Source organism: Ixodes scapularis, unplaced genomic scaffold, assembly GCF_016920785.2.
Source record: "Ixodes scapularis isolate PalLabHiFi unplaced genomic scaffold, ASM1692078v2 PGA_scaffold0__279_contigs__length_252992795, whole genome shotgun sequence".
Lineage (NCBI taxonomy): Eukaryota > Metazoa > Arthropoda > Arachnida > Ixodida > Ixodidae > Ixodes > Ixodes scapularis.
In genome coordinates this window covers 115,424,262-115,438,164 of record NW_024609835.1, presented here as the reverse complement: position 1 = coordinate 115,438,164, position 13,903 = coordinate 115,424,262, and the positions used below count along the sequence as shown (strand labels likewise).

Below are 13,903 nucleotides of genomic sequence, written 5' to 3'. Positions count from 1 at the left end.
AGGCCATTTATTGGCTACGCATCGGTCGATTTATACACCCTCAGCAGCCTGGGGCTTGGACGCTCATGCCGAAGAGGTACCAGCGGAAGCGATAGCACAGAAGGCCACGAAGTGCGCGAACCTGTGGCTATGCCCACTCGGGCAGGTACGCGGGAATGAAGACCCTCCACAAGGTACGGGACCGCAGCCAAGTGAGGAGAAGACGTGATGTATCTGCTTATGCTAGCAGAGGACGGGACATGTTGGGGAGCGCACGGTTACCGCGTAGTGAGAGCGCGCGGTATGAAACAGCAAAGGTCTCGGTCAGTCGGGAGGCATGATTAAAACGAACGAGTCGAGCGACTAGTGACTGCAACTGGGTTCTTACTCGTGAGACATCACACCGGGGAAACGTTTCTTGAGATTAGAATTACAATTTCGTCTTGCTAGTTTACAAAATGTATTCCTTGCAAAAAATTAAGAAAAAAAAATGAAAGCCGTTTACAAATCCCTGTAACGCCGAATCGGAGCGTAGCTCTTGAGGAGGAGTAGGGAAGGGTACTGAGGGGGGTCACGTCCCCTGCGGGTGGTCACGTGACCTCGGGGGGTGAAGGGGGTCACGTGACCTAGGGGTGGGTCACGTGACCTCGGGGGTCACGTGACCCCCCCCCCCCCCCCCCCCGGTTACGCCGACGCCGACGCCGCTCAGGCTGGAAACGGGCCCCTAAGAGCTGCGCTCTAAAATGAAAGCCGTTTGCAATTCCCTGTAACGCCGGGTAGAGCGAAGCTCTCGAGGAGGAGGATGGAAGCGTACTGAGGGATAGGTGACTTATTAGGGGGTCACGTGACCTTAGGTCAGGTGACTTAAAGGGGTCACGTGACCTCAGGTGGTCACGTGGCTTCAGGGGGTATCGTGACCTCAGGGGGTCACGTGGTCTAAGGGGGTCACGTGACATCGGGGGTGAGAGGGGGTCACGTGACTTCAGGCGGTCACGTGACCTCGGAGGGGGGTCACGTGACGTTGGGGAGTCACGTGACCTCGGGGAGGCGGTCCCGTGACCTCGCGGTTACGCCGACGGCGACGGCGACGGCAACGCCGCTCAAGCCGGAAACGGGCCCCTAAGAGTTGTTTTTATTATTATTAAGAAATTGTTTTTATAGAGTGCACAAGGTTGTTTATTTTTTTAGAAAAAAAATACGACGCCGACGGTGAAGGCGACGCCGCTCAAGCTGGAAACGGGCCCCTAAGAGCTGCGCTCTAAAAAAAGAAGCAACCTTGTGCACTCTATAAAAACAATTTCAACCTAAAGATTCAAGCGCAGAATCCATTTTGGATACACGAACGCCGCCGCCTGGGAGAGGATACCACCTAGGAGATATACTTGCAGGGCAACGCATCGCAGAACGCTCAAACTTCGCCGGAATGTAACCCTAGCGGTCCAAGCAAGATGCCATAGTTTCAGCCCGATCCAATAACGTAATCGAAAGTTATGTGATTTTCTGAACATTTCAAATGGGAAAATGGCCACCGACGGAGTTGTCGAAAACATGGGGCTCTATGGCACCAGAAACCGAAAACTGGCAAAACTGAGCTCCATTTTCCCATTGAAAATTTCAGAAAATCACTAATAACTTTTGTTTACATTATCGGATCGGGCTGAAACTTTGGTGTCTTGCTTGGACCGCTAGGGTTACATTCTGGCGGAGTTTGAGCGTTCTGCGATGCGTAGGTTTTTTACACGGGCCGAAAAGTAGGGTTTACTTTTCCCGATCGGACCCTGTAGTTTTTGAACACGTCCTTAAGGTCGTCCTACATATCGTCCTTGAGGTCGCCCTAGACGTCGTCCTTAAGGTCGTCCTTGAAATCGCCCTTAAGGTCGTCCTTGAAATCGTCCTTGAATTCGTCCTCGAGGTCGTCCTAGAAGTCGTCCTTGAGGTCGTCCTAGACTTTGTCTTCGAGGTCGTCCTAAGGTCGTCTTAGACGTTGTCCCAGAGCTCGTCTTAGGCGTCATCCTTGAGGTCGTCCTAGACGTTTTCCTCTAGGCGTCGTCCTAGAGGTCGCCCGGCCTAGACGTCGTCCTTTAGGCATCGTCCTAGACTTCGTAAAGATAGCTTCGCTGGTCCTCCTTCTTCACGTGAAGTGAAAGGGCTCTACGTTTTTTATAGTGTTGTGTTATTTTTCTGAACTTCGTGAATTTCGGAAATCTCTGCTTTCAAATCATTTCGATGTGCTGCGTTCTCTGTTCGCAGCGGCATGTTATGCGCCTTCTGAGAAGTCCATTTACTTCTGCGAACAGTCGCTGTTGTAAATGCTTGTCGCGCAGGCCGCGCACAAAGCGATCTGTCGACATTACCTCGAGAGGCAGCAACGTTTGGTTCAGCTCCAGCTGTCGTGCAGGAGATCTGCTCTTCGCCTGCGGAACCTGCGGTACTGGTGCTAGCTGTGACCGCCGCTAGGGGTACCGTCAGAACTCCGAAATTGCAGTTGGCAGCAAGCTTCTTTGAAGCTGCAACGTAGCTCGATATCCGCTCCCCCGCCAGCTGGTCCCTTCGTTGAAATTTGGCCCTCCTGAAAAGCTCCGAAGACCGCGGGTCGTAGTGTTTCTTCAGTGTCGTCATGACCTCGTCAAAACTGACCTCACCAGGAGTTTTTGGTGCCGCGAGCGCTCGTACAACTTCATAAGTTTTTGCTCCACAACAGCTCAGCAGTAAAAACTTTTTCTTTGTAGGCTCCAACACTCCGTTTGCTTTGCAGTAGAAACCAAGTCGCTCTGCCCAAGATGGTCACGCTGTTCCATAAAATGCTTTAAGCTTCAAGCTTGCCCTGGGTAGCCATCGCTCAGTCACCCTTGTGGTGCCCGTTCACTAACCTCCTCGCGAAAAGTGTAATGCATCGCGAGTAAGAACCCATTTCCAGCCATTAGTCGCTCGAATCGTTCGTTCTAATCATGGCTCCCGACTTACTGAGACCCGTGCTGTTTCAAGCCGGGCGCTCTCAGCACGAGGTGACCGCGCCCTCCCCAGCAAGTCCCGCCATCTGCTAGCATAAGCAGATACGTCACACCCGTCATATTAAAAAAAAAAAATTCATCTGGAATTGAATTTCGCTCTGTTAAGGACAAATAACTGCCAGAACGATGCGTACTCAAATTATTAAAGCCACTTTGTTGCTTCTTTTTAGGAGACGCGGCATGTGGGTACCCACAGGCCCGGTACCAAAACAACCACGTATCGAAACACCCGCACCGAATCGTCCGGTACAGAACTACCATGTATCAATAACACCCGGCTTCCCAAGGGAAGTTCTTGGTGAGCAAACATTTTTTTTTCTTTTTTTAAGAAACGGAGTTTGTTCGTATTTAAACGGTCTTTGAATATTTAACCCCTGGAGATGTTCGACGGTGCTTTTCAGTTAAAGCAAAGAAGTCTACGGCCTAGTTCTACTACGGCGTCGTGAAGCGTTTGAGAGAATGAAGAAAGGACCGATATGGGGTTGTCAGCATTCCTTCCAGAAAAAATGTCAGCAATGTTACCCCTTCTCAGCGTCCAAAAAATATCTCTAGCCACTTTCCAATCAAAATATTATTTTTTTTTTATTTTTTTACTTTGTAGAGTTAACGGTTACCACTCACCGTAGTATTTGTTCAGGCGTTTCTCGTCGGAAACAGCATCGGGGAAGCCTGTGAAGATGGCCGTGTTGTCAAGCTTACGCAGCGCGAATTTCCGGGAATCGACGTCCATCCATGCGGCCTTTTCCAAACGACTTCTGAGCGCATTTCTGAGATCGGATATTGTCAGCTTGGCTATTGCGACAGTGTCAGTCCAAGTCTCTGAAAAATATTAAAAGGCTACAATGATGATGTCTGTCGGAGAAGAGACGAAACGTCTACTTATAAACTGTTGACATTGTTTTATAAGTTGGAGGCATTTTGATTTCTAATCATAAGCCCCGGCTTTTGGAACATTCTTGAATTTATTAAAAGTAAGTAAAACGAAAAAATAAATAGGAAATTAGAGGACTGCACAATATGTGTGTTACGCAGAGTCAAACGCTCTATTGTAACCTGCAAAATGTACGAGATGTTTTACGTGCCTAGCTTTTACAGGGACCTAGAAAAACGAGCACCATCTTCACCTGGGGCACGGTGATTTTCGAAGGTCCTGTTCATTTCACACCAGCCGAGCTACAAATCGCCCGCAGTCTTCTCAAGGGGTCTGGCTATAGAGTGAAGCATGCGTGACCAGTGAAGCTGGTTGAGTTTTTAGAGCGCAGCTCTTAGGCGCCCGTTTCCGGCTTAAGCGGCGTCGCCGTTGGCGTCGCCGTCGGCGTCGCCGTCGCCGTCGCCGTCGGCGTAACCGCGCGGTGCATTATGGGTAAATTTCCCCGCTAAATCTTGCAGGAAAATTTCCCCGCTAAATCTAGCGGAAAAATTTCCACGCTAAATTTAGCGGAAAAATTTCCCCGCTAATTCTAGCGCTAAAATTTCCCCCCTAGATCTAGCGGAAAAATTTCCCCGCAAAATCTAGCGGACCAATTTCCCCGCTAAATTTAGCGGAAAATTTTCCCGCTAGAACTAGCGGAAAATTTGCCCCGTGCGGAAATTTCGCCAGTAAATCTAGCGGAAAAAATTTCCCCGCTAAATCTAGCGAAAAAATTTCCCCACTAAATCTAGCGGAAAACATTTCCCCGCTGAATCTAGCGAGGGAATTTTGGTCACGTGACTGGGGGGTCACGTGACCTGGGGAGTCACGTGACACCCCGAGGTCACGTGACCTCCGAGGGGGCACGTGAGTCCCCCCACGTGACCCCACCAAGGTCACGTGCCCTCGGGGGGGTCACGTGGCCCCCCCCCCTCCCGAGAACACGTGGCCCTCAGTACCCTTCCCTCCTCCTCCTCAAGAGCTGCGCTCCAATTCGGTGTTACAGGGAGTTGTAAACGGCTTTCACTTTTTTGCTCACACACTCCCGACTCAAGCCGTGCGCGAATAGACTTCGCCAGTCTCCTCTAGCACTGATTAGGAATCATTATTATTATGCAGCAACCAGAATATTCACAATGCATTGTGTTTTTCAGCATTCTCACTTTTTTAGGTGGCAAGGATTAAACATAAGTTATTAAATTGAAGCTGACACAATACCATAACTCCTAAAGAGTTTTGCCAAGTTTCTTGAGGTTTAAACAATGAGAAAATATGCAGTTAGCGAGGATCGCGCGCTTATTTTTCACTGCGATCAACGATTTGGGAGTTCGATTGCGTAGAACCAAGAAGGGCCCCAGAGCAAAATCCTAAGCTCCCACCTCTCAACCGAGGTTTCTAAAGGCACAAGCTTTTCTAACAAAATATAAAAAAATGCCTAAATAAAAAAATATTCTTTAAATAATTAAAAGCTCCGAAAAAGACAAGGACAAAGAAGTGGAACGACACAAGGCGCACTCACAACTGTTGTTTATTTTAAAAAGTACATACATTTATAGGCCCCAGAACCCTGTTAGTTATGAGCGTGTCACCTCGCAATGCTTCTCTCAAATATTCAAACTCACTCTTTGACAGGGCGAGTGACGCTTCACTTATACACTCAACGCCCTTATCCCTAACTGCATACGCCTCGTGCACCTCTCGGCTTGTTCGGTCGCGATAACGAGCCAAAATCTTAATGTCATGTAGCACTGGCGTACACGGGCATCTACTACAATGAATGGCGAGATGGCCAGACGGGCTGGCTCCCGTGGCAGCCGCATGCTCGCGGGCGCGGTCATTCATGCATCTGCCCCTCTGGCCAATGCACACAGAGCCGCATGACAGCAGGATTTCATATACAACTCCTAAAGCACACTCGGCAAACTTTTTTTTTGTGTTTTTGCTGCAAATATTACTCTGTTGATCGGGACAATTGATTTTATTAAAGTGGAACCATCCGATTGGGCGCTGAGAAAACCACAGGTACGTTGAAACGCTGGGCCACTTTCTTTAAATTACTAAGTGTATGTATCGAATAACCGCTGGCCTCATATTGGGTCTCTCGAGGGCGGGTTTGCCCGTTCTTTTTATCTTTTTTACCAGGGCTTCAGCAACCTCAGTTAAGCACCTTTGCGGAAAGCCGGCCTCTTTGCAGTTTTGTGATCTGTCGCGCGAAACTTTTCTGAACGGAATGCTCGCAAGACTTCTTGAGAGCGGCATCCAAACACGTTTTGGCAATGCCCCTTTTACCTAACTTAGAGTGAGCCGACTCAAATGGCAGGATCGCTTTCTTGGATCTCGGCTCATACACTCTAAAAAAAGTCTGTGCATTTACTTTCACGCACAACACTCGGAGAACGAGTCAGCGCAACTTACGGAGGCAGCTCAGCGAATGACGATGCCGAAACATCTGTTTAGACCAAAACACGCATACTGATTTGTGACATTAAGCAATGCAAGAGTGACGTCTTGCATTGCTTAATGTCACAACTCAGACTGCGTATTTGGTTGTAAGCATATGTTTCGGCATCGTCATTCGCTGAGCTGCCTCCGTAAGTTGCGCTGACTCGTTCTCCGAGTGTTGTGCGTGAAAGTAAATGCACAGACTTTTTTTAGAGTGATAAGTCCAACATATATGTGGTCTCCTAAAAAAACTTAGTTTAATGTCTAAAAATTGTAACTTCCCCTCAGTGGGTGTCTCAAATGAAAAGTCAAACCGCCCGCGCAAGCACCGAAGATACGCATAATCGCAGATACAACATCTGCCAAGGATACCTCAGGTGCCTCACTAAAAATAAGAAAATCACCAATGCATCTAAAAATCCCGTTTTTGCCTTCGCATCTTAGCTTCTCTAGGATGGCGTTGTCGCATCTGCTTAAAAAGAATATCACACAGAACTGGCGCCACACGCGACCCAATGCCAATGCCCTTCTTCTGAACGTACAAGTCCCCTCCAAACAAAACATACGTGTGCGTAGGAAAAAGGTAGAAGTTCAAGAAAACTATCAACGCTAACGCCATTGGAGGAACAAAACGTCACCTCTCCATTTTTTTCGATACATTTCCTAACCGCACAAAAGAGTGGCTCATGCGGTACAGAATAAAAAAGATCTTCAGCATCCACCGAAAAGGCGCTTTGAAATCCCCGTGCTCCTTCCTCCAGAAATTTAATAACACTCTGCGAGTTTCGCACCAAAAGGATCGTACAGCTTCAATGTTGGCAAGTGCTTGCTGAGGAAGCTAGACAAGCGTGCCTGCCAAGAGCCCCTTTCCGTTACAATCGCTCTAAAAGGGTTCCCACTTTTGTGCGTTTTGGCTCGTTATCGCGACCGGACAAGCAGAGAGGCGCACAAGGCGTATGCAATTAGGGATAAGGGCGTTCAGTGTATGAGTGAAGCGTCACTCGCCCTGTCAAAGAGTGAGTTTGAATATTTGAGAGAAGCATGGCGAGGGACACGCTGACGACTAACAGTGTTCTGGAGCCTATAAATGCATCTACTTTTCAAAATAAACAACAGTTGCAAGTGCGCCTTGTGTCGTTCCTTTTCGTTGTCCTTGTCTTTTTCGGCGCTTTTAATTATTTAAAGAACCATGAACCAACTGGCCCAACTTTCCACTTTGCTCAAAAAATATAAATGAGCTTTTCTTTTTGTACCAGCACAGATGTTTTTCGAAAGTAACATGCTGGTAGATAGAAGATCAGATTCCCAGCACGATGGCGTAACAACCGACACCGCAGAACATGCAAATAGCGCTTGCGGAAGAGCTATGACTTGTGCTCCCACCACAGGAGGATTCGTGCTGCCGAGGCGCAACCGAACGCTATGGTGCGGAATGGCGTTCCAAGGAGTGAGATTCCTGTAATAATTAAAGACGACCGTATTGGTGAGTGGGTACGAATACATGAAATGATAAAACATTGAGGACGGAAACGAAAAGGGGACTTCTTTCATGGATGAAGCAGGATAAAAGATGTCCTGTTTCCGTACCGGGCCTCGATGGTTTTATTCTTTCATATATTTGTAGCGAGATTCCTGGAACGCCTTCGTTCGAGAAGGATTGGAGGAGCGTCACCGTTCTGTTTTAAATCGTTAAAACGGGAACGGGAACGCGCTACATTGTAAAAAAAAAAAATGGCAAAAGAAACGGCGCTTTTTTTTTTATTGCGTAAGAATTGATTGTCTTGGCGCACGCAGCTGTCTGCATGCCGAAATAAGGCGCGTCGCTTCACCTTGGCAGCCGGTGGGCAGCGCCACCGATCACCGCGTCCGCGTCACCGTCGCATAGTGCAGCGCTGCCAGCGCTGCCCGCTCTCAATACGTCCGCAGCGTCATGGTCCCGTCTAGGCCTTCCCGCAGCAGCGTTAAAAGTTAGGCATCTCCAAAATCTGCAACCTACTGACGTCCATCATTCTCTGTTTAGGTTTTCACGTCATTTGACCCAGACGAGTTGCTCGGAGCTCAAGTTCAATCGTGTCCTCCCAGGTTGTAAGCGGCGACGAAGGTAACATACCGCTATACTTTTCGTTTGCCTGCGCTGTGAAAGGCCAGTAGAAAGCGCCTGTGTGTTTCACGGTCCGGAAATCACTGCGGGATGTCATTCAATAGTGCCATTGATTTGATCAAAATCAACGCGGGGAGAACTGTTCGCAGCTCTCATTACCAGATTGCTCTACGCTCGCTGGTGGATTCAGTAGACGTACAAGGACTGAGATGATCACCGTCCTTGTCTCAACGCATGGAGGGGATATTTGTTATCGGTTTTCAGGTATTGTGTAAAGAAGGTTAGTGACGACTGTGAACCCGAACCTTGTGTATGTCAGCTTACCTGTGCTCAGGTAAGCTGACATTAGCTAGAAACTAATGTTGGCTTCTACATAAAATGTCTACACAAGTCCTGCCACGCTCGAAGCAAAATGCTTCTTCTGCTAGGAGCCGGACCGAGGCGCAAGGGTCTATTCGGATGCTTCCAATAGGACAAGAGGCTAAAGTAAAGTGGTTTGACAATTTTAGTTGTAGATCACGAATAAAGTTGTTTGCTTCATCGATATTATATAGTCATGCCTCGTTATTACGCTTACTTCCGTGCTCACCAAAAAATATCTCTTCTGTGAGTTTTCCATAATTACGGAACAAACATGCTAGTATTTCCCTTGTTTGTACCGAAACTATTGTCTGTATAGCGGGTTATTCAGAAAATAATGGGCTCCGCATTAACCAAAGGCAAGTTTATAATATTTTATTTGCCTTTATACAACCCAATAGCCCCTTATAGTGTATTAACTTCTGAGTTAAGTTATTTTTATTTTTACCATAACCTTCAGCGCCATCTACACGTTTCAATATAAACCTCGCTATGAAATTTTATTTGCAGAGAGGCAAGAAATTTTAATAACAAAAAAGTTTCACCTCGTGCACAAAAAGCGTGTTTCGCGGTATTGAAGTTGCACGCATGTTGTTTGAATCTCCGCGATGTTTGAACCAAACTAATCGAGCCGATTTTATGTACCAAACTACACCCACCGCGACAGCTTCGACACGTGACGGCAAATTCGTTGTGCGTCAGCGTCGCGTTTGACATCGAACGCTTTTTTTCACACACCACGGTGCGAAGACAATACGATTTGGAGCAAAATAGACGTCTCACCATTTTTTTTTTTCCCGAAAGCGTTCTTTTTTTTTTTTCTGTTTTGTTCCGGGGCGTGAACATGCTCGTCTAGGGGCCCGAGCTCTTTTCACTGACAGTGCTACAACGGAAATTTGTTATCGGCTATATATATTTATATTTTTTTTTGTCAGACAGCACGTGCCAGTTGGCATCGGATACTACAAAAAAGCCCTAAGGATTAACCCGGCTGTTAAACGCCTCCCCTTTGCACGCTGCGGACCTATGTTCGATTCCCGTGGGCAGTGGACGATCTTCTTCAAGGATGTAGCAGTATTGACGACGGAAGCCCTACGCCCTCATACGCCAAATACAACTACAAAGTCAACAACGCCGCCATTTAAAACATCATCAACTACAACGTCAATGTTAACAACTACATTATCAACAACAGACGTCGTTTTTAGTGGCGGAAAGGGCCCCCCATAACAGCTTTCGGTGTAAAACGAACAACGTACCGTTGAAAAAGTGCGGTGCCCACAGTGCTGGCTCCATGATGGCCTCTACCCTGGCCACGCATTCGGGAGCTGAGTCTGGGTGCTTGGACGCAAAGACATTTCCGTCGGCAAAAGGCATCAGCAGTCGCAGCATGGCCAAAGCCAGCAGAAAGTGTACGTCCTTGAAATCCATTTCTCTCAGCAGAACATTGATGGTGCCCAGTGCTTTTTCTTCAGCGTGAACGGGATCTCGGCCGCTGTACACATTGCCCGTGAGGCTGGCGATGGTCGACAACCAGCTCCCGACTAAAAAGTAAGTGGTTACTAAAACAAAACTGGTCGAATATGCAGATGAATGAACCACGTCAATAAATCGGAAATGAAACTTAGAACTAGTGGAAATACCAAAATTTCACGGAGACGGAATTCAATTTTAGAATTTCTCTATCACCGGTGATGAATGAAATCCACTCCATGGCGCAGGACCCCAATTTTATTTTTCGGTTAAATTAAGACATATTTTTACATGTATCATACGCTAAAAACCTGAGTTTGACAAGCAAAACGAATGCATCTACGAATTTTAGATAAATAACGTCTCCTGCTTTGCAGGCCGCCGTACGAAGAACAAAATAAAAACGATTAAAAATATGTAAATGTGTAATGTGAAAATGTTTTCCCGCGCGATAGACCCTTTCTGAAATCCAATCTGGCCACCTTGACAGCAAGCATCACCTAAGTGTTTATCATATGTATATCCTAATGGCTGCCTTTTGATAGGTGATGAATGAAGGATTTGACCAGGGAGCAATGCAGAGCCTAAACATTCCAGAGGTTAGTACGCTCTATTGTTCTTTGGTGACCGCTGGACCAGTTATTTTATAAGTATAACCTACTGTGCGCTACGCATTTGAAGGTTTATTGTGAATCCTTCTAATGCTCGGCTTCGGCCCAGCCCAGAGCTCATGACAATAAATTGGGGTGAATATTATCAAGAGATTTACTCAAGTGGGCGTCCCGTACAAAGCGTTAGCTTCTTAACACCATTAAACCTGAAATGAAAAGTTTTAGACTTTCAGCCACTATATGACACTATTTCTGAAACTGCCTATTTAGCGCTTTAGACCTCAGTCTGCTGGAATAAATGTCTCATTTACCAGTATAATTTCCATATTTCTGTTTCTTTTATCAGTTCTCTAGGAAAAATTTGGATATGTAACAAAACGAATGCGCATGCACGGAAGAGTGAAATGTGCTAACATGCATGGTCATGCATGGTAGCAATATAACATTGTAGCGTGAGCGGATTTCGACGGTGTGTATGTGCGCATGCCGGGTCATCTTCCTGCCGCGTTGTGCACGCGACGAACTGTGTGTGCGCGCGCGTCATCTTCGTGGCGCGTGCCGCGCGCCCCGCAACAAGAAAGAAAAAGAGAAGGAAGGCGGAGAACCAAAAAGGGAGTGTGTTCGAGCGGGCAGACCAGCGTGTGGAAGGGAACCGCCGGGCGTCCAGACCCAGGTTCTTCAAGGATTCCACCTGGCCTGACCTCCGGCTCCCGCGAGGCCTTCACCCCAGCTGAAAGCAGGTGCACGCGTTGTGGAGCACACGTCAAGAGCACAGCGGCCCGGTCTATTCCAACACGCCACCCTAGACGCCGACGCCGTGCCAACGACGCCTCCGACCCACCGGCTTCAAGCTGAATCCTGAGCTTTCCGGTACGTGCTTTGTTGCCGCTCCAGCGCACGACACCTCCCAAGACCCAGCGCCACAAAACAAGAAAGCGTTAAGTTGTTGCAGCGAACTTTCCGGTTGCCCTTAGTGAGCAGCATTGAAGCAGTGTGCCGACATTGCGAGAACAATCTGTCGAACGTGCATTCTTGTAACTGTTTCCCCAAAGTCATATTATTCGTAGTTTTTTGTGTGCAAATTTAAGTAGTGTGTTTTCTTCTTGGCATATTGTTTTCTAATATAAAGCTGTTTTCTACTTCAAACGGTCTCGTCTCTCAATTCACGTACCTGATACTCACGATTCTTCACAATTGGCGTCCGCAACAGGACGAGACCGTTTGAATCTTGTGGTGCATAACAGTAGAAGTGGAGACGAGGGAAGTCATATCTCTGGGCCAAGCGCTAGGTCTCGCAGGAGACGACTTACGCAATTGGGTAGAGGCGGAACGAGCGCGAGAACGGGACGCGAAGGTAGCGGAAAGAGAAGCGACAAAAGAAAGACTAGACGCCGAACGCGCGCTGGCTTCTCTTGAGCAGGAAACTCTCCAGCTAAACCTTCGCTTGGCAGAGACTGCAATCCCAGCAGCAGGCGCCGCCGCGGGTGACAGCGGTACAGGTCCAAAACAGTCGTTCATGATAAACCCGCATAAGCTAATCCCAGCATTTGACGACAAACGCGATGATTTGGACGCGTACCTTAAACGGTTCAAACATATCGCCGTTGCGCACAGCTCGCCAAAGGAAAAATGGGCCACTGCTTTGAGTATGTGTCTGGGTGGGGAGGCACTGAAAGTTTTCGGACGATTATCCCCGGAGGATTCAATGAAATATGATCAGGCCAAGCTCGCGCTACTCCAACACTTTCGCTTCACGGCGGAAGGCTACCGTGAAAAGTTTCGCGAGAGCAAACCCCTAGACGGTGAAACTGGAAACAGTACGCCGCGCGACTCTCCAGTTTTTTCGATCGCTGGATGGAAATGTCCGAAACGGCCAGAAACTTCGAGAGTGTACGAGACATTGTTGTCGCAGAACAGTTCCTCAACAACTGCCATAGCCAGTTGGTGTTGTTTTTGCGCGAGAGGAACTGCAAAACACTGAGTGTAATGGCCCAGGCGGCACATCACTATCTCGCAGCGCAACGTCAGCGAAACTTGTTGTTGTTCAGGAAAACGCCGGAATCAGAGAAATCAAAGAACGAGAGTGGAGAAGCCACCAAAAAGACTCAAATCAGATATCTCGTTTGTGACAAAAAGGAACACAAAGCATCTGTTTGTCGCTCAAAGCCCACGCAACTGTACTGCGTCTACTGCCGTAGGCCAGGCCATGATTTGAAGACGTGTTGGAAGAAGAGTAACGATCCAAGAGAAGCTTCTTCGTGTGTATCTCCTAAGAACTTACGCCATGAGTCACACCAAGCCGGGAGACACAAACCTAAGAAAAAAAAATGCGGTCAAAAAGGTTGCAGATGTTGCCCGAGAGAGGACGATCGAAACGTACGACATCCCTGTCGTGGAAGGTGAACTCTTAGGACAGGCTGTTTCGGTCTTAAGAGACACTGGCAGCAAGACCCTGATCGTGCGCCGGTCGCTTGTCCCAGAAACAGCACTTACCGGGTCAAAAGCTACTCTTCCGTTGGTAGACGGCACCCAACTGGAGGTTCCAGAAGCCAAGGTCGGCATCGCTTCACCATATTTCAAGGGTACCGCGATCGTGAAATGCCTAGGGGCACCGCTTTATGACGTCATAGTGGGAAATGTTTCCGGCTCGCACGAGGCCACTTGTCCCGACCCATACTGGAGGGGATCGTCCAAAATTGCTGAACTTCCGACGTGTAACGACGAAGTCGGCAGTGAGACTGAAGGTCATTAACCAGCCTTAGTTTTGGCGGGAACAGGTTCTCCTGCTCAACGTCGCAGGTGCTCCGTTGTGGACATCGGTTCTTTACAAATGACGAAGAAGACATTTCAAGAAGAGCAAGGAAAAGATGCAACTTTGCAAGGTTGCTGGGCAAAAGTAGAAAAAGTATTTCCTGGCAAGGGGGACACCTCACACACGTTCACGGTGGACAAGGGAATTTTGTTCCGCTGTTATCAGCTGTCACCAGGCAAGATCTTGAAACAGGCGGTACTGCCT

General features: G+C 47.9%; 1 protein-coding gene and 1 pseudogene across 1 annotated transcript in view; one reads left to right on the top strand and one right to left on the bottom strand.

Annotated features, from left to right (window-relative positions):
- LOC121837209 (endothelin-converting enzyme homolog) overlaps positions 1–10,517 on the bottom strand; it is a 52,792-nt gene extending 42,275 nt beyond the window's left edge. The window contains exons 1-3 of the mRNA XM_042292772.1: positions 10,493–10,517; positions 10,063–10,347; positions 3,612–3,809 (exon numbers count right to left, since the gene is read on the bottom strand). Of these exons, the coding sequence (XP_042148706.1) occupies positions 3,612–3,809; positions 10,063–10,347; positions 10,493–10,517 (508 nt within the window). The remainder of the gene's footprint in view (positions 1–3,611; positions 3,810–10,062; positions 10,348–10,492) is intronic.
- Positions 10,518–12,403: 1,886 nt separating this feature from the next.
- LOC121837207 lies at positions 12,404–13,639 on the top strand (annotated as a pseudogene).
- The last annotated feature ends 264 nt before the right edge of the window (positions 13,640–13,903 follow it).